Source organism: Bubalus kerabau, chromosome 16, assembly GCF_029407905.1.
Source record: "Bubalus kerabau isolate K-KA32 ecotype Philippines breed swamp buffalo chromosome 16, PCC_UOA_SB_1v2, whole genome shotgun sequence".
In the NCBI taxonomy this organism is placed as follows: domain Eukaryota; kingdom Metazoa; phylum Chordata; class Mammalia; order Artiodactyla; family Bovidae; genus Bubalus; species Bubalus kerabau.
This window is the reverse complement of record NC_073639.1, coordinates 66,664,242-66,689,892: the sequence shown is the minus strand read 5'-3', so window position 1 is coordinate 66,689,892 and position 25,651 is coordinate 66,664,242. Positions and strand designations below refer to the sequence as shown.

Sequence of the window (25,651 nt, the reverse complement as noted above, 5' to 3'; positions counted from 1 at the left end):
AGTGGTGCGAGGAGCAAAAGTGGTGACCCAGGTGGCACTCCTCGCACGCGGCGGGCCTTCAAGCATGGCAGCTGCTCCCGTTACCCTTACTGGACTTGCACTTGTCAGCTCTGGGGGGCTGGCTCTGTCCGTGGTGGAGAAGGAGGGATCCCCACCCCCCTGCTGGCTTGGGCACAGAGGAAGCCAGGATGCCTTATGGAGCCAAGGCAGCAGGTGTGGCCGTGGAGAGGCCACTGGGATTGGCCCTGGAGGCTAGTTCCTTTTCCTCTGTTACCTAGACACACACTGACTCCCTCTAGTTCCGGTTTGCTACAGACAGGAAGTCAGACGTCTTCCAAAGGACCTGGAGGGGGAGGGGGACCTGCAGGACCTGACCTTCCTTGGAACAAGCTTCTGATCAGCAGGGCTAGGAGCCTGGGGTAGGTGGGGCCAGGCCAGCCTTGGGTGTCGGAGATCAGGGCAGGCAGCTGGGAGGCGGTGTGGGCCCGCAGACTCGGGCCTTGGGCGTGGCCCTTGATTCCTTCTCACTGCCTCTGAGCAGGGGTAGGGTTTGGAGACTGGGTCACCAGGAAGGACCAGACTGGCAGCCCTGGAGCTTGGGCCCCGTCATTCAGGAAGCTGTGCCGTTTAAACCTGGCATCATCTTGTGATCACCGCAGCCTCTTGCAGGGCAGAGTTTTGGGTTTTTTTGGCGGCCTCCGAAGAGTCGTTCCTGTGATGCACTGGACTTTGGTATGGCGGTGGGCGGGGGGCAGTCCTATCACCTCTTGAAGTCAGTTTCCCATCTGTAAAGGGAGGGTGGGAATTCCAGCCTCATTAGAAGGGTTAATGGAGACCATGGATGCAGTGTGTCGAGCACTGGGCCCATTACTAGTAAAGGACTGTGAGCCAGCCATTGCTTTCCGAGGATGGTTATCACCAGGCCCTGACCCCAGTGGGTCAGCACTGGGGTGAGTGAGCTGGTTGGTGAGCACAGAGCAGGGCATGAGTGAGGGCATGGCATGTCAGCCCGGCTAGGGCAGCTGAGGGTCTCAGGAGGGGAGGATCAGCAGTTCCTGCCCCCACCCCCTCCCCCAGCTGTACTCTTCTTGTCTGAAGACTGGGGAGATGCAGAGCCCCCCCTGTTGGTTGCCCGGTGCCTGGGTAATGCAAGCTCGCACTCAAGGCCGATCCGGCTCCCTAGCTGCTGTTAAAAGCAGAGTAGTGGGGCTCTGGAGCCTCTGGGGCCAGGCTGCCTGCCAGGCTTCTGCGGAAACAGCCTACAGAGCAGTCCTGCCTGCCCCTCTCTGCCGAGGGGGTAGGGAGCAGCATGCCAGCCTCGTCCCGGCCCCAACCTCCCCGGTAGCCCCAAGACTCAGGAGGAGCTTGGAGCCCGATGGGCTTCTACCTGGTCAGGAAGGCAGGTACCACCCCTCCAGGCTGCGGGCTGAGCTGGCTGAAGCTCCTGGGCATTAAGTGGGGACCTGGCCCCTCCCCGTGACGTGGGGCCCCTCCCGCCCGGTCTGTCTGCCTTGCCCTGCGGAGTCAGGCAGGCATTTCTGACTCCCGGCCAGCCAGCGCACAGTCCTGTCTGGGAGGGAGCGCCGGTGCCCGGCTCCCAGAGGTAGGAGAGCCCCGGGGGGCGGCTCCGGAGCCCCCAGAGCACCTCCTCCTTGGCCGGGAGCCGAGCTCTGGGCGCGCACCTGGCCAGGCTGGTCTGGGCTGGCACCTTCCTGCCCCAGGGCCGGTCTTTTCTCCCATGGGTGGGGCTGGCGCTCAGAAGTTGCTCGTTAACTCTCAGGTGCAGGCCTGAAGGGTGCCGGCCCTGGAGGCTGAGTTCCCAGGACCCCTCTCCCTCACCCATTCCCTGCCCGCTCTCTGCAGACGCCCTGCTGGCGGACCTGGAGTCCACGACCTCCCACATCTCCAAGCGGCCTGTGTTCTTGTCTGAGGAGACCCCCTACTCCTACCCGACTGGGAACCACACGTACCAGGAGATCGCCGTGCCCCCCGTCCCACCGCCCCCATCCAGTGAGGCCCTCAATGGCACGGTCCTCGACCCCTTAGACCCCTGGCCACCCAGCACCTCCCGATTCACCCACCAGCAGGTAAGGTGGGGGATGGGGAGGACTCAGAAGTCAGCTTTGGGGCCAGTGGAGTGGGTCTGGCAGGGGCTTGGGGAGCCCAGGAAGTTGAGGGGGGGAGGCGCGGCAGAGGCAGGAAGCGTCTGGCCCTCCCCACCCGACGCCACGTGAAGGGACAGTGACCAAGCGTTAATCACCTGTCTCCTGGCCAGAGTGTGGAAACTCCCTGGTGAGGCTGGCTGTGAGCGGGAGGCCCCGGGGGTGATGCAGGCTGTTCCTTCTCCACCCACCCCCGCCCCCCGGGGAGGCCCTGAGCACCGTCCTCCCCACAGCCTCAGTCCTCATCCCCCGTGTACGGCTCCAGTGCCAAGACTTCCAGTGCCTCCAACCCCCAGGACGGCGGCGGGCCCCCGTGTCCCCGAGCCGGCGAGGAAGACCACGTGTACAGGTGCCAGCCCCTCCCCTGGCCCGGGGATCCCACACATGCTGGGCTGAGTCAGCCGAGGCTGCGCCAGGGCGCTGGAGGGGGGCGGGGGTTCCTCCTTGGGTCCTCGGGTTACTGCGGAAGGCCCGGTGTGGCCTTATCTGCCATCCCCATGCAGCCACTGGGCTGGGTGTCACACCGCCCTGCATGGAGGAAGGTTCAGGAACTGAAGCAACACTTCCTTTCTCCTCTCTTCTCACCACATCCCTTCCCCACACTCTGTCCTTGGGCAGCTGGAGATGTCGGATTCCCATCCCCCCCCCCGCCCCCTCCTGCTTCTCCTGGAGGATTTGAGGAGCTTTTCTCACCACAGCCTTCCCTTTGCTTCTTGAAGCTTCCCCAACAAGCAGAAGTCAGCTGAGCCTTCGCCCACCGTCATGAGCTCCTCCTTGGGCAGCAACCTCTCCGAGCTTGACCGCCTGCTGCTGGAGCTGAACGCCGTGCAGCATAATCCCCCGGGCTTCCCCGCAGGTAGGACTGGGCCAGGGGTCCCCCACTCCGCCCCTGCTCCAACCCCTCCTGGTGGTCTTGGGTCCCTGAGGGGCTCAGGGCTGAGTGGCTCTTCTCTTTCCTTCTCCCAAGATGAGGCGAACTCCAGCCCGCCACTGCCGGGGGCTCTGAGCACCCACTATGGCGTCCCAGAGAATAACAGTCTGCTGGGGGGCAAAGCTGGACCGCTGACCAAAGAGAAGCCCAAACGGAACGGTGGCCGGGGCCTGGAGGACTTGCGGCCCAGCGTGGAGAACCTCTTGGATGAGCTGGAGAGCTCCGTGCCCAGCCCCGTGTGAGTCTCCATGGGGCCCTCCCGGGCCGGGGAGGGTCTCAGTCTCACTCTGCCCATCCTGTGCTCATCCCTGGTGTCACCCCTGAAGTTCCTGCTGTTTGCCGGGCCCTGCACCAGGCCCTGGGGGACGGCAGTGAGTCACGTGGACACAGGCCTACCTTCAGCGAGCCACCATCCCTCACGGAGGACAGACGGCTGGGCGCACCGAGGGCACCCCAGCCCAGCGGCTGTCAGTGCAGGCTTTTTATTTGTTTCCAGCTACACGTGTGGCTTGTGGGATCTTAGTTCCCTGACCAGGGCTGGAACCCGTGGCCCCTGAAGTGGACCCCCAAGGAAGTCCCCCAGTGTAGGCTTCGGAGCCACGCAATCGGGGCCACATCTTGGCTCTTCACTTAGGGAGTGTCATCTTTGAAGCCTTCGTTTTCCCATCTGTAGAAGGGAATAAGGGGAAGTGAGGTCGTGGGGATGAGACCACCCACCTCAGTGGGCTGAGACCTGATAAGACCCTTAGAACACGTGTACCGAGTCCACATGGTAAGCGCCTCCCCAGGGTCAGCCCTTCTCTGTGTTTCCGCATGGTTGCAACAGCCTTGCGTGTGTGTCTAGTGTCGTGGAGGCCGCACAGGATGCCGGGGCTTGTTGCACAGGCAGGCTTGGGCTTGGGCTTCTGGGAAAGGTGCCATGTGAGCTGCCTTCTCCTCTCCCCCGTAAGCTCCGCTTGGCGCTTTGTCCCCCTGGCCAACAGCAGTGCCCCCCCACCCACCAGCGACGTGTCCCCAGGAGAGACTGGGAGCTGGTGGGCTTCCCTGGGGTTGGGTGGCGGCTGGACCCCAGTGTCAGAGCCGAAGTGTTGACCCTCCCCTGGGGAGGGGAGGGCCATGCTAGGGGCGCTCGGGCTGGCCCCAGGGGTCCCTGCTGATGCCTCCTTGCCTGCCCGCAGCCCTACCATCACTGTGAACCAGGGCGAGATGAGCAGTCCCCAGCGAGTCACCTCCAGTCAGCAGCAGACGCGCATCTCAGCCTCCTCCGCCACCAGGGAGCTGGACGAGCTGATGGCCTCGCTGTCGGATTTTAAGGTGCCCTGAGGTCCCCCCCCACCCCGCTCTCTCCCCTGCCCTGCCTTCTCAGAAGCCCCCAGTTTTCCCCTCCCATACCCCAGTGTGAGTGGCTGGGACTTGGCCGCTCAGGGTTTGGGTGCCTCGCCCCGAGCCTGGGACACGGGGGCATCCAGCAGCCTGTGAAGGCTGGGGACGTGCTCAGCAGGACATTCCTTCCTGCCTGGGTGCTCCCAGCTCCCCGCCACCCAGGCAAGGATCAGGAGGCTGGGACAAAGGGCCCAGTGTTGGTGGCTGCTTTTGGCGGGGGATGGCGGGCTCCGCTGGCGGGTGGGATCCTTCGCCCAGAGGTCATTTGTCCCGGAGCCCCATCTCCCACGCTGGCTGGCGTCCCCAGCGTGTCCTCTTTCTTTTCTGCCTCTGGCTCCTTCGCCGGCCTCCTTCCAGCCTCCATGGGCCTCCGAGGCCCACAGGCTCTTGTCTGGGAAACCTCATCTATCAGGCTCTTGGGCCACATCTGCCAGAGGTGCCCTGTCCCCTACCCACCACCTGCTTGTGTAGAGGAGGCAGTGCCTCGGTGGGTCCTGATAGTGACTGAACTCCAGTTCCTGACCGTTACTGACTCCCCCCTTCCCGGGATTGGGGGAGCATGGTTAGGGAACTGGAGGAGGGGCACCAGCTCTGGGCCCCAGGGGCACCTCTGAGCCTCTCAGGCTTCACCTGGGGCGGGGCAGTGGCCTGCGTGTGTGAACCTCCTGAGTGGCCACAGTCAGGAGTGTGTACGCTGGACTCAGGCGGGAACCGCGCCCCAGTGCCCTTTGCACTTTGTCGCTTTCAAACCCCCTTGAGACCCCCTTGAGAAGCTGTGCTGGTTCTCATTGAGCCCCAGGAGCAAGGTTTCGGGGGCATGTAGGAGAGCTGGGATCACCAGGGAGAGAGATCCGGGAGCTGCCTGCGGCTGCCTGTCTCCTAATCATGTCTGGGCTGACCTCCCCCGGTCCACCCCATTTTAATCTCTTCTCTCTTGTCCCTATTTGGACTAGGAGCCCCACAGGCGTGGGTCAGAGGCTGCTTTCTGCTCCCGGGGTTCTTTTTTTTGTTTTTTTTTTTTTTCCAAAAAGACAAAAATCTTTATTTGGCTACGCCAGATTCCAGGTGCAAAATGTGGTGTCTTCAGTTGCGGCATGTGGGATCTGGCTCCCCCACCAGGAGTCGGACTCGGGCTCCCTGGATGGGGAACGTAGATGGGAGCCAGGGAGGTGGAGCCCAGGAAAACCCTTCTAGGGGCTGAGTCTTCTTCCAGAACCAGTTGTTCTGCTTCAGCTTTGCTGCCATCTTGGTCTGGTCAGCGCAGATGGTCTGGTCAGTGTGGCCAGGGGCTGTCAGCGCAGATGGTCTGGTCAGCGTAGCCAGGGGCTGTCAGAGCCCTGAGGCCCGGTCTGCCCCCCAGTGCGTGCCCCTCCTCACCTCTCCCATCTCTCTCCTCCCCCCTGTCTCTTGTCTTTCTCCTCCTCCAGACCAGCTCCTCCTCTGCTGTGGCCTTGAGCTCCTCGGGGCTGCCGCCCGGCTCAGCTCCATCCTCACACCACAGCCTCTCCCCTCCACCTCCTGCCGGGCCCTCTGGAGGCCTGCCACCCCCTCGGAAGCCCTCCCCTCAAGGCCACAGCCACACCCTGGGCGTCCTCTGCGCCAAGGACAACGTGGCCCCCGGCCAGCTCGATTTGGCTGGCTTTGGGGTGATGCCTGACACCCCCAACTCAAGGTTTCCCTCCACAGAGGGTTGGCCGGGGCCGCTGAGTGTAGAGAGCCAGGCTCGCGTTCGGAGGGACCCACCAGACCTGGTCGGGGAGCTCTGCAGGGCGCCTCCTGGCCCCATTCTACCCTACCCTGGGGTCACAGGTCCCCAGGAGCCTGGGGCCCCCCAAGCGCCGTTAGCCAACGCTTTGCACCCGGAAGAGGCGGTGGCTGCCACTTGGCAGGGGCCATGGGCTCTGGGGGCACTCAGGCCTGAGCCCCCGCAGGGAGCTGCTCCCAGCTTCCAGGAGGTCACCGAGCCGGCCGTCGTGGCTGTGGACCGTCAGGCCGTCTTCCCCGATACCTGGAGCCTCGCGGAGGAACGTGGATGGCAGGAGAGGGCAAGGCTGGAGCCAGGGGCGCCGGAGAGCGGCTGCCATACCCCCGTTGAGGACGAGCAGCTAGGTGGAGAGATGCCCCCGGCAGGTGGCCTGGTCAGGCCAGCCCGGGGACCTGAGACCCCCAGGAGGCCAGAGGGCACCACCGAAGTCACCACCGAGGCCAGGATGGACCGGCCAGAACTCCCACGGGCTGTGGCCGTGGACACGCCCAGCACCACTGAGAGGATTTCCACATCTAGCCAGGCAGGCGCGCTCGCCCAGCTGCTCGGCGTGGCCCCGCCTGGCTGGCTGCATGCAGCCTCCTTGTCTGCGCATGTCTGCTCTGCTTGGGCGGCCGGTTACAAGAGGCTGCGGCCTGAGACCCCAACGGCCAGCGCCGGGCAGTGGGCTCTGTGGGGCCAGCGGAGCTCCCTGGCCCCCGGAATGTCCTAGTGACAGCCAGCCTCTTGCTCAGTGAAGGCTTTTTCCTTTAGATGAGCTTCGCCTGACATCCTGATGGGATGTGTGTGGAATGGTTAAAAGCATGGGCTTTGGAACCAGCAAGAAGTGAATACAAACCACGCCTCCAACTCGCGTGCCCCGTGTGACCTTGGGCAACCCCCACCCCAGCCACCAGCCTCAGTCTTCTTATCTTTAAAATGAGGGAAAATAGACCATTTCCCCCAAGGTTGTCCAAAGGATTAAATGAAACAATGCCTGGAAAGTGCTTTGGAAGAACACAGCATGCCGTCCCCAGTGAGCTGTGGCTGACGTCATGTTATTATCTGCTTTTTGCTTGATTGAAATTTTTAGGCCCTTTTCAAAAGCGACAACAAAATGAAACCGAACTGCTAAAAACAAGTAGGTTATAATCCTTCTTATATAAACGAGGAAAAAAAAACCAACTGGTTAAAGGATATACTGGAAGAAAAGACTATTTTTTTTGTTTCTATTAAGAAACAAAAAAAAGGAAGGAAAAGTCTCAAGCCCATTCGAGAATGCCCACTTAACGTTCTTTCACATCATTCTTGTAATAACTCCTTAAAGCCGTTGAAAAAAAAAATACCATTACCCCATTTAAAGGATGGAGAAGCTGAGGCCCTGGAAGTTCAGGGTCTAACCCAAGGTCAGGGCCCCCTGCCTCTGCCCTAGCTCTGCTCGGCTCATCTCTAATGGTTGGGTTCTGCCCTCCCCTCCTGGGCACCCCCCCCCACCCCCGAGTGTGGACTGAGCCGCCTCCGCTGACCCCAGAGTGGCCTGTGACAGTGTGCCTCCCCCCTAGATCCGCTCGGTGATCAGGAGGAGCCGGGAGACCGGCCACGCTCACCCCATGTCCCGGGAGCCCTCCCCTCGCCGCCGGCTGGACCCCGCCACCCTAAGCAGGACCCCGTCCCAGGAGCGGCTCATCGCCGAGCTGCAGGGTCGGCTGGGCATCCGGCCGGAGGCAGAGGAGGCCTCGGGGGCCGCAGGGGCCTCCACCGAGGACTGGCTGACCGAGGGCGTCGTCATCACTGTGCAGCCGCGTGGGAGGCGGGCTGGGGGGCAGCTGGTGGAGAAGGTAGTGAGCAGATGCTGCCGGGCCGGGGCGGAAAGGGCCTCTGGTTCTTGCCCAGCCCTGGCCAGAGGGCAAGTGGGGCGGGGCGGGCGAGGGGGGCCATCCTGCGTCCTCGCGAGGCCAGCCTCACCCCTGATGCTAAGAGTGAGAGGGCCCCGGGAGCCCCCACCCACCGAGCTGCTGTCTCCTCCACCGTCTCCGTGCTCACCTCTGTCCCTCTTCTCTCCCTCCCAGGTCGTCTTCCCTCCTGGCTCTCCTATTCCCCTGCGGAGAACCTTCTCTGTTCTGCCTTCTTCTCTTCCTCCTCCCAGCCCTCTGCTCCAGCACCGCAAAGACGCCTCGGCCAGCAGCTCTCCTCCCCTGCCCAGCCCGCCCACCCACTGCGGCCCCTCTGGGGTCCAGAGCACTGGGACGGGGCCGCGGGGAGTCGGCGTGCAGGGCCCCACCCCGTGCGTGGCTGCACCCCGCTCCGTGAGGTCCATAGGCTGCCAGACCGATGAGGATCCGCTCTTCCCCCCGATGCAGGCAGGCCTCCTGGGGCCCAGCCCCACCTGTGCCTGTCCTTATGCTCCAGCAGCGTCCCCACTCTGCGCGCGCACGCACGCACGCATGCACACACACACACACACCACTCTGTCACTCCATCCACAAGATATCATGTCCATCCTTGCACTTGGCCTTGTGCCTCCATCCACAAGGTACCTGCGAGGCACCACAGCCCTTCCTTGGACTTGGCCTTGACCCTGGGCCCTCGCTTCACCTGATGTCCATGCTCGCTCCCTCCCCTGAGGTGTCAGCCGCCCCTCGGTCCTGCCCCAGGCTCCCTTTGAGGATGCTGTCCTCAGAAGGAAAACCAAGCCTGTGTCCCTTGCAGCCCCAGGTCTGGTACCTGGCCAGGCCCCCTGGCTCTCTGACTCATCACCTCCACCCCTTCAGTCCCGTGCCTTTGGTGGGCTTACCTCTTTCTCACTCTTCATCTCTCCCTGGGCCCCTCTCTCATGGTGGTTTTTCTGTAGACTTTTTCTCCTGATTTTGGTTACTGCCAGTAGGGGGGAAAAAAATCCATTCTCTTATCTCATCCTGAAGTCCCTTTTGTGATATGGTCTAGTGACAAGTTCTCTTATTCTTTCTTTTGTAACTAAAAAAAAATAAAAGCAATCCTTCTCGTTTCCTCCTCTAAGATCCAGGACCTGGAACAGAGAGCAGATGGCGAGCTGTGCTGGGTGGCTGGCTGGCCTCTGAACGGCAGGCAGAGCGGCCCTGAAGGGCAGGACGTGGGAGGGGTCAGTGCCGAGGCTGGGGCTGCAGGTCCTGCTTGTGGTGTGTTCCGGGGCCCGGTCAGGCCCACCGTGAGCCCCTGGGACCCCCGGATGCGTTGTGGAGACGGTTCCCACCTGAAGGCTTCCAAGGCCCCTGGAGGGGCTACACTTCCGCCCGCCTCAACCTGTCTGTCCAGGAGGGAGAGATGCCCTCATGCGGCAGCAAGTCCCTGCCCCCAAGGCCCAGGTGTCCTGACCTGCCCTCTTTCCCTGTCTCTGCAGTTTATGGCCCAGGGGAAGACGGGGAGCAGCTCTCCCCCAGGGGGCCCCCCGAAGCCCGGGAGCCAGCTGGACAGCATGCTGGGGAGCCTGCAGTCTGACCTGAACAAACTGGGGGTCGCCACGGTCGCCAAGGGGGTCTGCGGGGCCTGCAAAAAGCCGATCGCGGGGCAGGTGATGAGGAGGGGTGGGGCGTTGCCGGGGGGCATGGGAGGCAGGGTGCCCGGCGCAGGGGCAGGGCTGGGTCCTGAACCGCATCCCACGCCCCTCTGTCAGGTGGTGACGGCCATGGGCAAGACGTGGCACCCCGAGCACTTCGTCTGCACCCACTGCCAGGAGGAGATCGGCTCCCGGAACTTCTTTGAGCGGGATGGACAGCCCTACTGTGAAAAGGACTATCACAACCTCTTCTCTCCGCGCTGCTACTACTGCAATGGGCCCATTCTGGATGTGAGTGCCCAGGTGCAGGGGTGGGGGCCAGGCGAGGCCCAGAGAGGTCACTCGCAGGCCTGAGCACACACAGCCGGGAAACGGATTCACCCTCTAGCCTGAAGCGCGGCTGGTCCTAATGCCCATCATGCAGCCATTCCCCACTCCCTTCTGCCGAGGATAGGTGGAGCGGAGTGCGGGCTCCCTCGCTTTTCTGCTGTGAGACGTTAGGGAAATGCCTAGCCTCTCTGGGCCTCCATGTCTACACTTAAAAGATGGGTGGCCCAGTAGAACGTATGACCTCAACTGCCCGTGAGGATTACAGGAGACAGAGCGTGTTTGGCACGTCACGTCCTTTTCAGTAAATCAGAATTCTCAGTGGTGTTCAGAGCACAGCTGGGAGAGACCCCCATCTGGGGAGCGTCAGCTCCTTCCTTGACCGGTGGAGGGGGTACGGGAAGGACACCCTGGCCTGCGGGTCTCTCTCAGCTGGGGGTGGGGGGAGTCTGTCGCGCGTGCCAGCCGCTCAGCTGGGGCCGCACGCTTGGCTTTCACAGAAAGTGGTGACAGCCCTCGACCGGACGTGGCATCCTGAGCACTTCTTCTGTGCCCAGTGTGGAGCCTTCTTCGGGCCTGAAGGTACTGAGCCTCGGGGAGGTGGGCTGTGGTGCGGGGGGAGCCCTTGCTGAGTCAGGACCCCCGAAGCCTAACCTGCCCCCCAACCCCCGCCCCTCAGGGTTCCACGAGAAAGATGGCAAGGCCTACTGCCGCAAGGATTACTTTGACATGTTCGCGCCCAAGTGTGGCGGCTGCGCCCGGGCCATCCTGGAGAACTACATCTCGGCCCTCAACACCCTCTGGCACCCCGAGTGCTTTGTGTGTCGGGTAAGGAGCCCCGTCGCTTTCTCTGGAGGGGCTGAGAGCGGGCCATTGCGGGGAGAAGTGGCTGCCTCCCTGTGCTTTCTGAAGCTGACTTACAGGGCCCGCTTGAGGTTCTTGATCAGGTGGGAAGGCAGGCAGCGCACTCCCTCAAGCATAGTCGGTCCTGGACCAGGGCTTGTGCAGGGGCTGCGAGAAACGAGAGCAAGGCAGACCTGTGCAGCCGCCCCTGGGTCAGGCCAGGTCCAGGAGAAGGGGATGTGAGAGTGAAATGAGGTAACAAGCCTTCAGCAGCCTTGGCGGACAATGGAGGATGGTTTCCAGACTGCATTCTGGGGGATGATGGCCCCCAGATGTTATGAGGGTTCCGGCAGGGGTCCCCTGATTATGTAAGTTTGGGAAACACTGTTCATTGCAGGACTTCTCAGAGCCTTTAATATACCTGAGTGTGCCTGTGGATCTCTATAAAGGGGAATCTAGGATGCGGAGTTTGACCTCAGAACCCTTTTTTTTTTTTGACACCAGGGTTTCTGGGCACATATGCTGCAGTGCCCAGGAGTCAGACCTGTGTTTGAATCCAGGCAGTGCAACTTAGCAGGCTTCCCTGGTGGCTCAGTGGTAAACAATTTGCCTGCCAATGCAGGAAATGCAGGTTCGAACCCCGGGTCAGGAAGATCCCCTGGAGAAGGAAATGGCACCCTACTCCAGTATTCTTGCCTGGAGAATCCCATGGACAGAGGAGCCTAGCAGGCTACAGTCTGTAAGGTCACCAAAGAGTTAGACGTGACTGAGCAACTAAACAGCAAAAACAGCAGCGCAACTTGGCAGCAGCGGGTCAAGGTCATTACCGGGAGAGCTGAGGTCGAGGTCATTACCGGGAGAGCGGAGTAAGGGTTTAGCGCCACACTCGGCATGTCGAAAACACTTGTCGAGGGGGAATCGTTTGCAGTGTGGCCGCCCTGACGGTCCCCTGCCCGTCACCCGGGAGCTGCCTCGGCCCCCAGCCCCCCAGCCTGAACAGCCCCCCGCCCTCCTCTGTCTCCAGGAGTGCTTCACGCCGTTCGTCCACGGCAGCTTCTTTGAGCACGAGGGGCAGCCCTACTGCGAGGCGCACTACCACGAGCGGCGGGGCTCGCTGTGCTCGGGCTGCCAGAAGCCCATCACGGGCCGCTGCATCACCGCCATGGCCAAGAAGTTCCACCCCGAGCACTTCGTCTGCGCCTTCTGCCTCAAGCAGCTCAACAAGGGCACCTTCAAGGAGCAGAACGACAAGCCTTACTGTCAGAACTGCTTTCTCAAGCTCTTCTGCTAGGCGCCCTCGTCCCTCCCCGTGGCCCCTTCCCTGGCCCAGCCTCCTCACTGCTGCTGGGACCCAGAGGTCTCGTCCCGGGGGGGCCGGGGTGGGGGGCGGTGGCGAAGGGGCCAACCCGACTGAAACTGGAACCGTGTCCTCGGCGATGGTGAGAGGACACTGAGGGGTCCTGCCTGCTTCTCTTGCCCCCTGCCAGCGCCGCTGGGCCACCTTCCTCCTCCCGAGGCTCCCCCAGGCTGCCAGCCCATCACCCTCCCCCGAGGCAGAGGCTGGAGGGTCCCACCTGCGTCCCCACAAGCCCGCCTGGCCAAGCCAGCACCCCACACTGGAGCCATCTCTTACTTGTATTTTGGCAGTGGAGCTGGGGGTGGGGAGGGCAGGCAGGGTCAGACGGGGGCCTCTTTGCATCCTTATCCCCAACCCCAACCTCATCAGCCTTGTTCTGAGAGTACCGGGGTGGACACAAGCTCCCCCCAGACAATGCCAGCATCCACCCAACCCATCCACCCACCCATCCACCCAAGGGTGGACGTACCCGCGGGGCCACGGAAGGTTCCTCACGTGCCTCCTGCCCCTCCCGTCTCCCCAGGCCTGGGCAGCTGCCCCCAACACCTGCCCCCCACCCCCCCACAACTGCTCTGGTTCTACTGAGAAAGGCCTCTCCAGCAATAATGTTTTCCAGGCACCTCCTCCGTCTCCTGGGGCCGCGTGAGGTGGTGAATGTCACCCCGTTGCCCAGACACTGTACCGACTTTGATAGTTTTCTACACTGAGGTTTGGATTCATATCGTCTGAGTTGCTTTTACTTCTCTATACGAAACTGACTTTGAAGAGATTTTACAGACGACTCCTTTTGTACTCCTCCCCGTGTGCACCACGGTGGCTGCGGGATACACGGGGCCTGCCTTGTACTGAAGGCTCGGGGCGGGGAAGCAATTCGTATCTTATTTTTTTCTTAGCACAAGCAGGTGAACAGGGAGCGGCTCTGTTGACTCCCTATCTTTAACTTCATAGCTCTCCGGGACTGTTTTTATAAACTGCTGTATTTCGAACCCCTTCCTTACTCCCCAGGCCAGCAAGCTCTTCACTGAAACCCACCTGAACGGTGTCTTGCCCTCTGGGGCCGAGAATTCCGAACCTCATCCGTCCTGTTTCTGAGCGGGGAGAGAGGGGGACGTCCACTCTGGGGGTGCCCCTTCCCTGTGTAAGCTGTTAGGAGTGCTCACGCCCCTGTGAACTTTCTGGCCACAAAGAGAACATTCTCAGCCCCCTCCCCCCGCTACTCTGGGGGTCCTTTCTTCTGCCTCCTCAGGAAAGCTGGGATCTGATTTTGACCATTAGTCTTGTTGATTCCACTGGGTGCGTCCCTTCCCCAAATTTCCTGCCTTCCCTGGAGACTGGTGGTGGCCCCCCCAGGAGAGAGCCCACCCAGGCTGTTGCCTGGGGGCCTGATAGGATTCTGGGTGGAGGGACAAGAACAGCAGGAGGCAACAGGAAGCCCCCTGAGGATGAGACAGGCAGGGCTGGGGTTCCCGGTAGGTGGAACGGGGCCCCAGTGGGGTCTTAAGTGAGGACAAGCCAGACCCACACCACCAACCTCACCAGAGGCTGGGTGTCCTGAGCCTCTCAGGAGGGGAAGGGGGTCCCTCCTTGGAGGTGGGGCTGGGAGCAGCCTGGGTCTGGGGAGCTCGGCCAGGTCCTGCCACAGGTCTGATGTCTCCACTTCTACTCTTAGGCCTTATTGCTCTGTTTACAGTGACCCACCCCAGACCCCTTCCCTAGAGGATCTGGGGCTTCCAGAGGTTCTACCCTCTGGGTGGATGGTTATTTGATTATTTGATTTTTAATTTTTTTTTTCCTCTGTAAACTTATAACCTGGCTTTTTCCCATTTTAATTCCTGTGATTTATGCCAATAAAGTTTGCCATTATTTTCACCGGTGCTAGTGCCATTTCTTTGTGGTCCGAGACGAACAGCTCAGCCCCAGAAGAGAGACCAAACCCTCCCCAGACTCACAAGCACCACAGTTTGAGGGTCAATCACTGCAGTTCACTTACCTGAGGCTAAAGCCCTCACGGGGCACTTGTGGGCCTCCTGGCTTTCTTACCCACTGCAATTTGCCATGGGTTGCCTCCCATGGGCGCAGGGGTGTGGCCTCCCACTCACAGATGGGAAAGAGGTTCAGAGAGAGCCGATATCCTGTGAACGAGCACAGAGACAGGCTGTGAATCCAGGGCTTGTCTCTGTTCTTATGTTGACCAGACACCACCACTGCCCCCTAGTTCTGGCTCCATACCTTGGGTGTAGAACCTTCCTTGTTGCAAGTGGATGTGAGAGTTGGACTATAAAGAAAACTGAGCGCCAAAGAATTGATGCTTTTGAACTGTGGTGTTGGACAAGACTCTTGAGAGTCCCCTGGACTGCAAGGAGATCCAACCCATCCATCCTAAAGGAAATCAGTCCTGAATATTCATTGGAAGGACTGATGCTGAAGCTGAAACTCCAATACTTTGGCCACCTGATGCAAAGAACTGACTCATTTGAAAAGACTCTGATGCTTGGAAAGATTGAGGGCAGGAGGAGAAGGGGACGATAGAGGATGAGATGGTTGGATGGCATCACCGACTCAATGGACGTGAGTTTGAGTAAACTTTGGGAGTTGGTGATGGACAGGGAGGCCTGGCGTGCTGCAGTCCATGGGGTCGCAAAGAGTTGGGACAGGACTGAGCGACTAAACTGAACTGACATAATAGTCGAGAATGGGTCTCCACTGCCCCCTGGTGGTCATGTCTGTATTTGCATGCATGCTTCCTCCTTGGCTCTTGTCAGAGCCATAACTCCAGTCCTGGGCCTTTGCAAGCTTCCTGGACAGTTTTGTAGCTTTGCAGTCTCCCTGTTGTTTGGAATGGTCCTCCAAAAGCCGCATGTCGATTTTAAGTCTGAACCTTGACCATTTCTCATTGAGCTCAGAAGTGAAAATCACCTTCACCCCTCACCCAAAAATCATATTTCCAGCTCATGTTGGACTTACGTAAATGAACAGGTCCACTTCGTTGTAACTGGCTCACTCAACTGTACTTTATGTTTTCCCGTGTCAATAAATAGAGATGGGCATCATTTTTTAATGGATTCATGGTATTCCATTATATTGATGTACTATAATTAGCGACAATATCATCAGAGGCAGGATGTCCTTGGGAAGTTAATATGTCACTATGTATATCCTTGCAAAAGTGCATTTGAAGGAAGACAGCCTTAGGGTTTGGAAGGGACTGTATAGCATAGTGAGACTCATGGGCTTTGAACTTGCTTTTATGTTTTGGTTCTGAAGCCATCACTTACCAGTTGAGGGACTTGGGTGAATTATTAAACCTCTGTGAATTTCCTTACCAGTAAAATGGTACTAGTACTGTATTTCCTTGGGGGTTTGTTGCAAAGATGAACAGCAGTAATGTGCATAAAGTACTTAGTACAATGCTGAGCATGCAGTAATACCCTGTCACTAAGAAGAGATCTTAGCAGTAATGGACTCCAGCAGTTGTCTATACAGGCTTATCGTCAGGAGGCTTGAAAACAATACCAGGGGTTCTAACTTGGTCAAGTTAAAAGGATGGAGTTGGGGAGAATCACCCCTCCCCTTCCCACCCTAGGATCTAAGCTTATTCATTAAAAACATACTTAATGATATAGCACAATTGTTCAAATAAATGTTGAATGAAAGTGTAATAAAATATGTTGACATTAAGTGATCTCCTCCTGCATTCCAGGAGCTGTGTTAACACATAACTCACGTAATCCTCATGGGGTGTGAATACTATTATCCTCATTTTACAGATAGGGAAAGAGGGTCAGCAAGGTGAAATCGTTTCCTAAGATGACCAATCTAGCAAGTGACAGAATAAGGATATGAATTCAGGTTATCTGACTGCAAACTCTGCATTCATTCATTCAACAAATGTTTATTATATGCCCATAGGTGCCAGGCTCACGGCAGAGAGAGAGACAAATTATTTTAGTGTGTTACTAGGTGGAAGTGCTACCAAAAAGTTAAACCGGAGGAAGAGGGAAGTGGGAGTGGTTTGGGGGGTAATTTTGAATAGGGCAATCGGGATAGACCTTTAGCAGGTGATCATTGAGCCAAGACGCGATGGAGGTGTGGATATTAGCAGGAAGCCTTCTAGGAAGAGGGAATAGAGAGTGCATGAGCCCTGAAATGGGAGCGTCACCCAGCTGGGAGGAAATGAGTCAGTAGGCAAATCGGAGATGAGATGATGGGGTGGAGGTGGGGAACAGATCATGTAGGCCATTTACATTTTAGGTTTTTCCTGGGAGGGAAATGGGGAGACTCAAAAGTATTGCGAGCAGATGAGGAAGTGATCTGACTTAGGTTTAAAGGATCCCTTTGTTTCGATGGGGGAAGAACAAACTGTAGAGGAGACGAGAGACCATCCTGTTTCTAAGCATGAGAGTTCTTTCTCAGCGTCATACTCTGTAGTTGAGACTTGGCCAGGCGACCAAAGGAAACGTGAACTCAGCTTGTAAACGCTAACGCTACACGGCAGCACCTCCAACCCGGCAGAGGGCAGCAGCTCTGAGAAAGCGCCTCCAGCACACAGCAGTGCCCTCCTTAACCACCTCGTTTAAAAGCAGCTTCCTGATGGTTGGAGTGGCAGGGATGCCACCCAATGGCTGCCTGCATCTATCCGATTTCTTCAGACAGACGTTGGCTCCAGCCAATAGGCGGGGGGCTCTGCTCGTGGCTTCTGATTGGCTGCTTCGCTCACCTATAAAAGATGCCCGCCGACGCGCGGCCCTCCTCTCGCCAGGCGTCCTCGTGTGAGGTTCGTCCGTCTCGCTGTGTTCGCACCGGCAACTGTGGCGGGAAGGATGGGGGTCATTGGGGGTTCTTTTGGAAGCTCTTGGGGACCGCGGGGGTCCGGCCTCTTCGGTTTGGGGGTGCGGCGGCCACAGCCCTGGCTTGGGGCGGCGGGCGCCCGCGCATGGCCTACTCCGCGTGTGCCTTGGGCTTGGAGCCCGCCGTGCTGTGGGGACGCGTGTCGGGGTGGCTTGAGCTCCTTTTCTCTCCTCAGTGACATCGTCTTTAAACCCTGCGTGGCAATCCCTGACGCACCGCCGTGATGCCCAGGGAAGACAGGGCGACCTGGAAGTCCAACTACTTCCTTAAGATCATCGTAAGTTTGGGGTAGGCCCCAGCCGCCCACCGTGCTGCCTCGGGCCCAGGCACTAATGGGGACAATCAGCTGGCATGTACTGAGGGCCTACTCCCTAGCTACCACATTAGGTCTTTTTAGGCACATTTCATTTAATTTTCACAATTTCCCGAGATCCATGCCCTTCCCCCTCCCAGTGTTGCAGATAAACAGACTCAGGCAGGTGAAGTGGTTCTTAAGGTGAAGAGCATTCAAACCCAAGCCTGTCGGAAGTTCAAATAGCACTCGTCCTAATTTTCCTGCCTTGTCACCATCTTTGAGAAGGTCTGAGGCGATGAGTGATTGATTATAATGGAGCAAGTTGTTGTCTATTTAGAGCCTGTCAGTCAAGAAACCATGTGAGTTCTTTAATTTAGATGGCCTTGAGTTGGGTCTTCCTGGCCAGAAATGCTAATCACGCTGCTCTTCAAGCCTTAGGATGCGTTGTGGAATTTAGTTCTTTGCGTTCTTCCTCATTTATCATGCAGGTTTTCAGTTTAACAAAAAACTTTGTAAAATGATTATATACACGCAGCCTAGGTCCTACAAGTTACTATTTCGTTGTACTTCCTTTATGTTGTATTTTGATTGCTGTAAATCTGACTTGGAACAGTATTTTTTTTCTGTTAAGGCAGTCATTTAGTGAATCAAACATGCCTCATAATTGGGGAAAGAGCAAAAGTTATAATTAAGTTTTTATTTACCGTAGAAACAGTTATCGTTTATACTCAACAAGCCAGTCTTTGACAAAACTGGTGTTAACTCAGGTGGCCGATAGGAGGAGGAACTGTCCCAATCTCTGTGTCATTTCAAAAGCTTAGAGGAAAGGGTCATTGAGATGGAAGCTGGTGATTGCGGGATTTGGTTTCTCTTAACCTTTTCCCTCTTTGCTCCTGTGAAACACTGCTTGTTTTTGGCTTGTTTCTGTAGCAACTTCTGGATGATTATCCAAAATGCTTCATTGTGGGAGCAGACAACGTGGGCTCCAAGCAGATGCAGCAGATCCGCATGTCCCTCCGCGGGAAGGCTGTGGTGCTGATGGGCAAGAACACGATGATGCGCAAGGCCATCCGAGGGCATCTGGAAAACAACCCGGCTCTGGAGAAGTCAGTGTCTTTATCCTCCCTTCTCAGTGTCCTCCTCCCTCTTCCTGGAGAGGAATGGTGTTAAAAAGTGACCTGCTTCCGTAAACTTCTCTTCGCAGACTGTTGCCTCACATCCGGGGGAATGTGGGCTTCGTGTTCACCAAGGAGGACCTCACTGAGATCAGGGACATGCTGCTGGCCAACAAGGTAAGGGAGAATCAGGTTGACTGGAGAGACCTTATCATTAATTTGGCTCCTGAAAAGCAACAAAACTGACTGATCTCAGGTTGTGTCTGGAGAGAAGACATCTCACTGTTCATTTTTTTTTTCCCCATTTTCTCAGGTGCCAGCTGCCGCCCGTGCTGGTGCCATAGCACCGTGTGAAGTCACTGTGCCGGCCCAGAACACTGGTCTGGGGCCCGAGAAGACCTCCTTCTTCCAGGCTTTAGGCATCACCACGAAGATCTCCAGGGGCACAATTGAAATCCTGGTGAGTGGACCTGGCTTGCCGGTGCTAGCTGGGCCAGCGGTGGGGGCTCGGTGGCCTTGGACCTGCCGGACATCCAGGGGTTAACTGCCAACTCCTTGTTCTTCAGAGTGATGTGCAGCTGATTAAGACAGGAGACAAAGTGGGCGCCAGCGAAGCCACGCTGCTGAACATGCTGAACATCTCCCCCTTCTCCTTCGGGCTGGTCATCCAGCAGGTGTTTGACAATGGCAGCATCTACAACCCTGAAGTGCTTGACATCACAGAGGAAACTCTGCATTCCCGCTTCCTGGAGGTACCCGAGGGCCCATTCTAGGCTCTTCCCTTCTCATTAATAGTTGAGAGCGCGTCTGGCTTCAGCTGGATCTTGGCAATGCAGCTGACTAGCAGTTTAATAACCAGGAACAGTTGTTTAATCTGTATCTCAGTTTCCTCATCCTTAAAACGGCAATGACAATATAGGATCGTTGAAGGAGCTAATGAATTAATGAGTGTAAGGCCTTGGAACCGTGCTGGGTACACAGTAAGGGCTGTCATTTTAGGACCTGCAATAAGATGTGAGATTTTGAGTGTCAGTGAGTCAAAAGAGGGATAAGGAAAATGAGGTAATTAATACACAAGTGTTGCCAAGTACCCTACTATCTTGGGAGAAAGGCTCTCTCAGGCCATCCTTAGTCTTGTTTAGTTTTTGCCACTAATACATCCTCTTAAAGTGATGCAATATATAATTCCTGTTTTTTTGGACAGATAGACAATTGTAATTACATATACTCTTAACTCTGGTTACTTTTGGAAATCTCAGTAGTGGATGAAATTCACACCTGGAGCTAACGTTTTTCTCAGAATGCCGTGACTATATATTTCTACAAAACGGTGGCTTTTGAAGTAAATACCATCGTTATGGTATAGGGAACACCCTTGTTGAGAATAAGGGCAAAAAGCATTTGTAAATTAAACTGGGTCTGAATTTCACTGCCAGAAAGCATTTGGTGTTAGGTGAAGTGTCCTGTGTGAGACTGAGGTACTGAGCAAATCCTGTGTGCTGTTGAGCTCCGCTTCATTGTCTCTTAAGATGTCACGCCTGAAGAGCTAAAGGAATGTTTCCTCCTCCCACAGGGCGTCCGCAATGTTGCCAGCGTGTGCCTGCAGATTGGTTACCCGACCATCGCATCTGTACCCCATTCTATCATCAATGGGTACAAGCGCGTCCTGGCTTTGTCTGTGGAGACTGATTACACCTTCCCACTTGCTGAAAAGGTACAAAGAACCCACCGGGACCACAGCAAGAATATAGTTGTGCTTCCATCATGGATACCAAAATCCATGCTCAAGTCTGTCATATAATAAAATGGTGTTAGTTAGGTTACATCATTTCTAGGTTACTTACAATACCTAATCCAGTTTGAATGTTATGTAAACGCTTATAAATACAATGTAACTTGAGTGTAAATAATTGCTACAATACAGCAAATTCAGTTCTGGAAATCACCCCCCCCTCTTTTTTTTTTGAGTTTTGATCCACAGTTGGTTCAGTCTTCTAAGTGTGAAACCTTTGGCTACAGAGTGCCAATTGTCTACTTGAAGTTGGGAGGCAGGGGAGATGTGTTCTTGATTTTAGAAATTACGCGATTTAAAGCAGGTATAGTTAAATGGGTAAGAGCTGGGCCTGAGCTCACCAGGCTTATACCCAAGCTGTCCTGCCTGGTTACTTCAGAGGAAGGCTTCACTGACATGGAAGTGGGCCCTTAAACCCAGATCTCTGCAGAGGCAGAAGGGTTGTGGGTAGTAGGGGTGCTAAGATGACCCTTTTGACCGTGAACTTTGCCCTTGCTCTAGGTCAAGGCCTTCTTGGCTGATCCATCTGCCTTTGTGGCTGCTGCCCCCGTGGCTGCTGCCCCCGCTGCTGCCCCTGCTGCCACCACCGCAGCCCCAGCCAAGGTTGAAGCAAAGGAGGAGTCGGAGGAGTCGGACGAGGATATGGGATTCGGTCTTTTTGACTAATCACAAAAAGCAGCCAACCAGGCCAGCATTATTTGTGAAATGAGAAAATAAAGGCTTACTTCTCTTATGAGTCTCTGAGCTTCTCATTTTGTGCGTTTGAAGGTTATATAGTGCTGTATGCTAGAAACCAAAGGCATGGTAAAATCAGCTTGATTTGAAATTGACATTTGGGTGTCCTCTTTCAAAGTGACACATTGCTCTCCTAGCATCCTATACTTGGTCTCTACCCAGCGTTAACTATATTTGTTAAACTGAAATTTGTCTCCATGACCATCAGGCCACAAGCCTGGGTCACTCAATTTAAGTAGGCTTAGTGTCATACTGAGTTAAGATGTGTGCTGCCAGGGGTGTTTCAGACTGGGTGGTGCTCCAATTTAGTGGCCACTGTTATTTAAGGAGAGAAAATGTCCTGTAGGTGTTGTGAATCATACATATCACTTATCCTGTACTGGGTCATGAGGTAAGTACTGGTTGTATCCAGGTCTCAGAAGTCCAAAGGGGCTTCCCAGGTGGCTCAGCAGTAAAGAATCTGCCTGCAACCCAGGAGACTCGGTTTGAATCCCTAGATCTGGAAGATGCCCTGGGAGGAGGAAATGACAACCCATTCCCTTATTGCCTGGAAAGTCCCATGGACAGGAGCCTGACCTGCTACTAGTCCATCTACCTGCAAAGAGTTGCTTAGCCGCTGAGCATGCACGCACTCAGAAGTTAGAAAGCCATTGCTAATACCAGAGACAAGGACTGATCTGTTCAGACCGTATTTAGGTCGAGTTGTCAGGTTTGCATACAGAATAAAATTTAGCCCCAGCCTCCTACCCTGTGGCCTTGGTTTAAGGAGTTGCCCTTGGGCAGCTTCCTCCCTCAGCTCCAGAATCTTCTAACATTGGTGCTGGGTACAAACACACGGGATAAGACAACGACTTCGCTGCCTGCCTGTTAATGAGTTCAGCCCCTGTCATCAAGGAAACCCCTCTAGCAAACAAGTAGGCCACACTTATGTAAAACTGTCTTCACACAGGAGAGGCCCACGTGGGGGTACCTGGGCCGGACCTGCCTGCGCACACGTGGGTCGGAGCTGTAGGGACCCTCGTCTTCCACGAGGTGGACTGAGAAGGGCCCTGGGACCCGGGGGTCAAAAAGCACGCCCTTGGCAGGCCTTGATAGTCCCCGGTATCCCTCAGATAACCCACTCAGGCTGCCTGAGTCAAAGCCCGGCCTGCGGCGACCGCCGTCCCACCCGGGGGCGCCAGGCCCCGGGCCCGGGCCGGCTCCCGGCCTCGCCCTGCCGCGTGGGCTCGCGCTGTGACCCGGAAGCGCTCCGGAAGCGGTTCCGGAGTCAGCGCCGGCAGGATGGCGGCGGACACGCAGGTAAGGCGGGCGACTGCGAGGCCAACGCGGTCAGCGACTGGGCGCGAAGGGCGGCGGTCTGGTAGGACCACTAGTGCAGCTGCCGTAGGAGGTTAGGGGGCGGCGGCTGCGGAGGGCGCGGTCCTGGGGGAGCTTCGAGCCAACCCCTCACGGACCCGGGTTCGTCCCGGTTCTCCGCCCGGCCGGCGCAGACTGGCCGTGGGCTCGACAAGTCGGACTCCGGCCTCGGCTTCGGCGGACCCTTCTTGATCCTGAAGTTGCCACAGTTAGCCTTTCAGAGCTGCTCCATTTTTCCGAAGCCCTCCAGCATGAACCTCGGCCAGCGCCAACTATGCCTTAAAACTTTATATTCAGCAAATATTTCTCGGACATCTACTACGCTCAGGGACTTAAAGCATAGTGTTTGGATTCGTACAGATCTTAGTTTGAGTGCTAGTTGATCAGTTTCTCTAAGACGCTGGGCAAGTTTCTTAATCCTGTCAAGTCTCGGTCTTTTCATCCATACAATGGAGATAAACTTATACCTGTCTCGTAGGGTCGTTGTGAGGAATCAATGAAATAAAGTAGGGCTTCATGTAAGTTGGTGGTTATTATTAGGTCCAGCGTTAGATAAAAGAGCTGTCACAACTTGGGAAGAGTCTTGTCACCTTGAGTGTTGGGGGGGGCGGGGGACTTTTTTCCTCCACTCCAGCCTCCTTTGTAGCTGTGAGTGTTTTAGAGAGAAAAGACAATATTATGGGAAATGAAACAGGTCTCAAAAGGACAGCTTGGCTCACTTGGGTGTCGGGGTGAGATTTATTGGTTTTGATAGAAGGCCCTGAAGCCAGAGAGTGAGCCCTTAACTTCATTATTCAGAATGTGTGTATTGTGAGTTTCCTGTGCAAGGAAGGGACTGGTAATTTGTTGAGTTTATTGTGATGGATCCTGGAAAGAAAGGGGTATTTTGAAAGGGGTTGGGAGAATACATGCTGAATGTGTAACATTAAAACTCAAATGAAAAAAGCAAACACTTCTTGGGACTTACCTGGTGCTCCAGTGGTTAAATACGCCTGCCAGTGCAGGGAACACGGACGGGTTCAGCCCCTGGTCCAGGAACTAAGAACCCTCATGCTATCGGGGAACTGAGCCTGGGCACTCCTCGTGCCACAACTAAGACCTGACACAGCCAAATAAATAAATATTAAAAAAAAAATCTCTCTAGTGCTGTGTTGTTCAGTATAGTAGCCAGTTAATTAATAGCCAACTACTTAGGTTAGTTAAAATTAAATGAAATTAAAAATTCAGTTCTTCGGTTGCACTAGCCATGTTTCAGTGCCTGGGTAGCTGTATGTGGCTGGTGACTGATGCATGGTACAGTGCAAAAGAACATTTCCATCAGCACAGAAAGTGCTTCTGGACAGCGTTACCCTAGAGAGAAACCTGTGAACTTTTTAAGCTCTTTGCATCTGATCTCAACCAACAAATGACTTCTCTGAAGAATCTTAGTGTGCTCTTCTTCACTTTTGTTCTGACAGGGTCCCAAGTGGCTGACATTCATTTTCTGATTAAGAAAAAGAAGAGCCTTGTACCTGAAATGCCCTTTAATCTTTTGGGGAGAAACTGTAGCCAGGAACTTACCATTAGCATGGAAAAACAGCTATGTGGGAATTTCAGGTAGAGGGTGTATTATAGATATAAAGATGCATCTCAATTTGCTATCCTCCAGCCTTACTGAAACTAGTAAAAAGTTAAAAAAAAAAAAAAGAATTGAGAGAATGGGGAGCAGACAACAGCAGCAAACTTTTGGAAGCTAGAAAGGGAGGAGTGGTAAAGGATCCTAAGCCAGCAGTTCGGAAAGCTGAGAACCAACCTGATGTACATTGTAGAGTCTCTGCTATCTGGGAATTGGTGGCAGCTGCTAACCCCTGGATGTGAGGGTGAGTGGGGAGGGGTTAAGTTAGGAGGGTTGGTTGAAAGCCCTGTTCACATGCCTTCAGAACCCCAGCTTTCTTTCTCCATCTTGGCAAAAGGCTGGAAGTTTTCCTCTCTGGAGAGTGTAAAACAGGACCACACAAAAGTGTAGGAGGTTCAATATCCAAGGAAATCATCAACAGAATAATTCAAGATGCTTTCCCTGAACCGAAGCATGTGTTTTCAAATCAAAAATGGTCAGCACAATGGATGAAAGCAGACTCATGACAGAGCACATTAATGTGAAATTCAGTTTTTCTATTTTTTAAAAAATATTTTCTTTCTCCTTTATATTTATTTTATTTACGGCTGCATCGGGTCTTATTTGCGGCATGTGGGATCTTTTCGTTGTGGCGCATGGGCTTTCTAGGTGAGGTGCGTGGGCTTAGTTGCCTGCATTGGAAGGCGGATTCTGGACCTCTGGGAAAGTCCCAACCTGAAATTTTAAAACCTTGAATACAAAAAGATCTTAGAAACTTCCGGGGGGAAAAATCAGATCTCAGACAAAGGATCGAGAATCAGAATGGCATGAAGGTTCCCAACAATACTGAATGCTAGAACTCAGTGGAGAAAAGTTTTCAGTATTCTGAAGGAAAATTTCAATCTAGCATTCTGTATTCAGGCAAACTTCAGGTAGGAGGTCAGAACATTTTCAAACCTGCAAGGACTTCACAAGTTGGAGTGTGTGGTTCACCCAGACACACAAAAAGAGTACATTCTCAGGGTGGTAAACCACATCCCAGCTGTAGCGATCACAGACCAAATCAGGACAGCTCAGAAAACTGGGAGAGACCTCTTTGGAAAGGTGGAATTTGGTCAGACTGCATGATCTGCATCAGTGTATTGAGATTTAGACACGGGGGAAACTGTGGGATTGAATGGTTAATTAGAACAGATAAAACAAGGCAGACTGAGAGTGGAGAGAATGAAGGACTCATTATTCAACTCCAGGGTTAATTTTAAAAAGCTGTGCAAGAGAGCAAACGTGGTTCATTAAACGGAAGTTGAATACCAGTTGCATGTAATGTAAACACTGAATTACTGGACTAACGTATATTAGGAAACGTGAGGAATAATTACCGAAATAATCAGCCAGAGTTGGTGAAAGAGATTGTGCTTGTGTGTGAGGGCATGGGACTGGTTTTTAGAGCAAACCTCCCAGAACTTTTTGACTCTTTAATTATATGCATGAATGACTATAGGAGCAAAAGACAGTAAACAGATCTTTTATGTAGAAGATGGAGTTTTGCACATGATTTTATTCATTGCTGATAGAATTGTGGCAAAGATTTAACTATAAGGGGAACTCAGCATTATTTTACTTCTCTATGCACCCTT

General features: G+C 55.2%; 3 protein-coding genes and 1 long non-coding RNA gene across 13 annotated transcripts in view; 3 read left to right on the top strand and 1 right to left on the bottom strand.

The window, feature by feature from the left end:
* The window catches only part of PXN (paxillin), a 43,591-nt gene extending 29,438 nt beyond the window's left edge, over window positions 1-14,153 (top strand). For 3 of the 7 annotated variants that reach the window (XM_055551008.1, XM_055551006.1, XM_055551005.1), the window contains 14 exons: window positions 1,864-2,087; window positions 2,396-2,511; window positions 2,882-3,018; window positions 3,130-3,331; window positions 4,272-4,407; window positions 5,904-6,764; window positions 7,783-8,058; window positions 8,290-8,580; window positions 9,237-9,338; window positions 9,597-9,767; window positions 9,870-10,043; window positions 10,580-10,661; window positions 10,759-10,907; window positions 11,947-14,153. In XM_055551008.1, the coding sequence (XP_055406983.1) occupies window positions 1,864-2,087; window positions 2,396-2,511; window positions 2,882-3,018; window positions 3,130-3,331; window positions 4,272-4,407; window positions 5,904-6,764; window positions 7,783-8,058; window positions 8,290-8,580; window positions 9,237-9,338; window positions 9,597-9,767; window positions 9,870-10,043; window positions 10,580-10,661; window positions 10,759-10,907; window positions 11,947-12,213 (3,188 nt within the window). In that variant the 3' untranslated portion in view covers window positions 12,214-14,153. Of the gene's footprint in view, window positions 1-679; window positions 733-1,863; window positions 2,088-2,395; window positions 2,512-2,881; window positions 3,019-3,129; window positions 3,332-4,271; window positions 4,408-5,903; window positions 6,765-7,782; window positions 8,059-8,289; window positions 8,581-9,236; window positions 9,339-9,596; window positions 9,768-9,869; window positions 10,044-10,579; window positions 10,662-10,758; window positions 10,908-11,946 lie in introns of those variants that run through there. The other 4 variants (XM_055551010.1, XM_055551009.1, XM_055551007.1 and 1 more) reach the window with 4 other exon arrangements.
* Window positions 14,154-17,014: 2,861 nt separating this feature from the next.
* Window positions 17,015-21,062, top strand: RPLP0 (ribosomal protein lateral stalk subunit P0). Its single transcript, XM_055550528.1, has 8 exons — window positions 17,015-17,053; window positions 17,303-17,404; window positions 18,353-18,528; window positions 18,627-18,714; window positions 18,851-18,997; window positions 19,104-19,289; window positions 20,111-20,251; window positions 20,831-21,062. Exons 2-8 carry the CDS (start codon window positions 17,351-17,353, stop codon window positions 20,993-20,995), a joined length of 957 nt encoding a protein of 318 aa, XP_055406503.1. The 5' UTR covers window positions 17,015-17,053; window positions 17,303-17,350; the 3' UTR covers window positions 20,996-21,062.
* LOC129630161 (uncharacterized) lies at window positions 19,296-24,076 on the bottom strand. Of its 2 annotated transcripts, none has more exons than XR_008703570.1 (3): window positions 23,981-24,076; window positions 23,388-23,519; window positions 19,296-19,539 (listed from the first exon to the last, which is right to left on the bottom strand). It is a non-coding gene; the product is annotated as an uncharacterized LOC129630161 (long non-coding RNA). The 2 variants fall into 2 exon arrangements; XR_008703571.1 differs by lacking the exon at window positions 19,296-19,539 and adding an exon at window positions 23,208-23,287.
* GCN1 (GCN1 activator of EIF2AK4) overlaps window positions 22,264-25,651 on the top strand; it is a 55,147-nt gene continuing 51,759 nt past the window's right edge. For 2 of the 3 annotated variants that reach the window (XR_008703569.1, XR_008703568.1), the window contains exon 1: window positions 22,264-22,363. Coding sequence is in view for 1 of the 3 variants with exons in the window: in XM_055550523.1 (XP_055406498.1) it covers window positions 22,346-22,363 (18 nt within the window). In the remaining 2 variants the exon portion in view is untranslated. The remainder of the gene's footprint in view (window positions 22,364-25,651) is intronic. The other variant, XM_055550523.1, reaches the window with a different exon arrangement.

Coding starts and splice junctions, on each gene's coding strand:
- RPLP0 (XM_055550528.1), top strand. CDS start 17,351: ATGCCCAGGGAAGACAGGGCGACCTGGAAGTCCAACTACTTCCTTAAG. Junction 18,715..18,850: donor ACATGCTGCTGGCCAACAAG/GTAAGGGAGAAT, acceptor CCATTTTCTCAG/GTGCCAGCTGCCGCCCGTGC. Junction 19,290..20,110: donor TGCATTCCCGCTTCCTGGAG/GTACCCGAGGGC, acceptor CTCCTCCCACAG/GGCGTCCGCAATGTTGCCAG.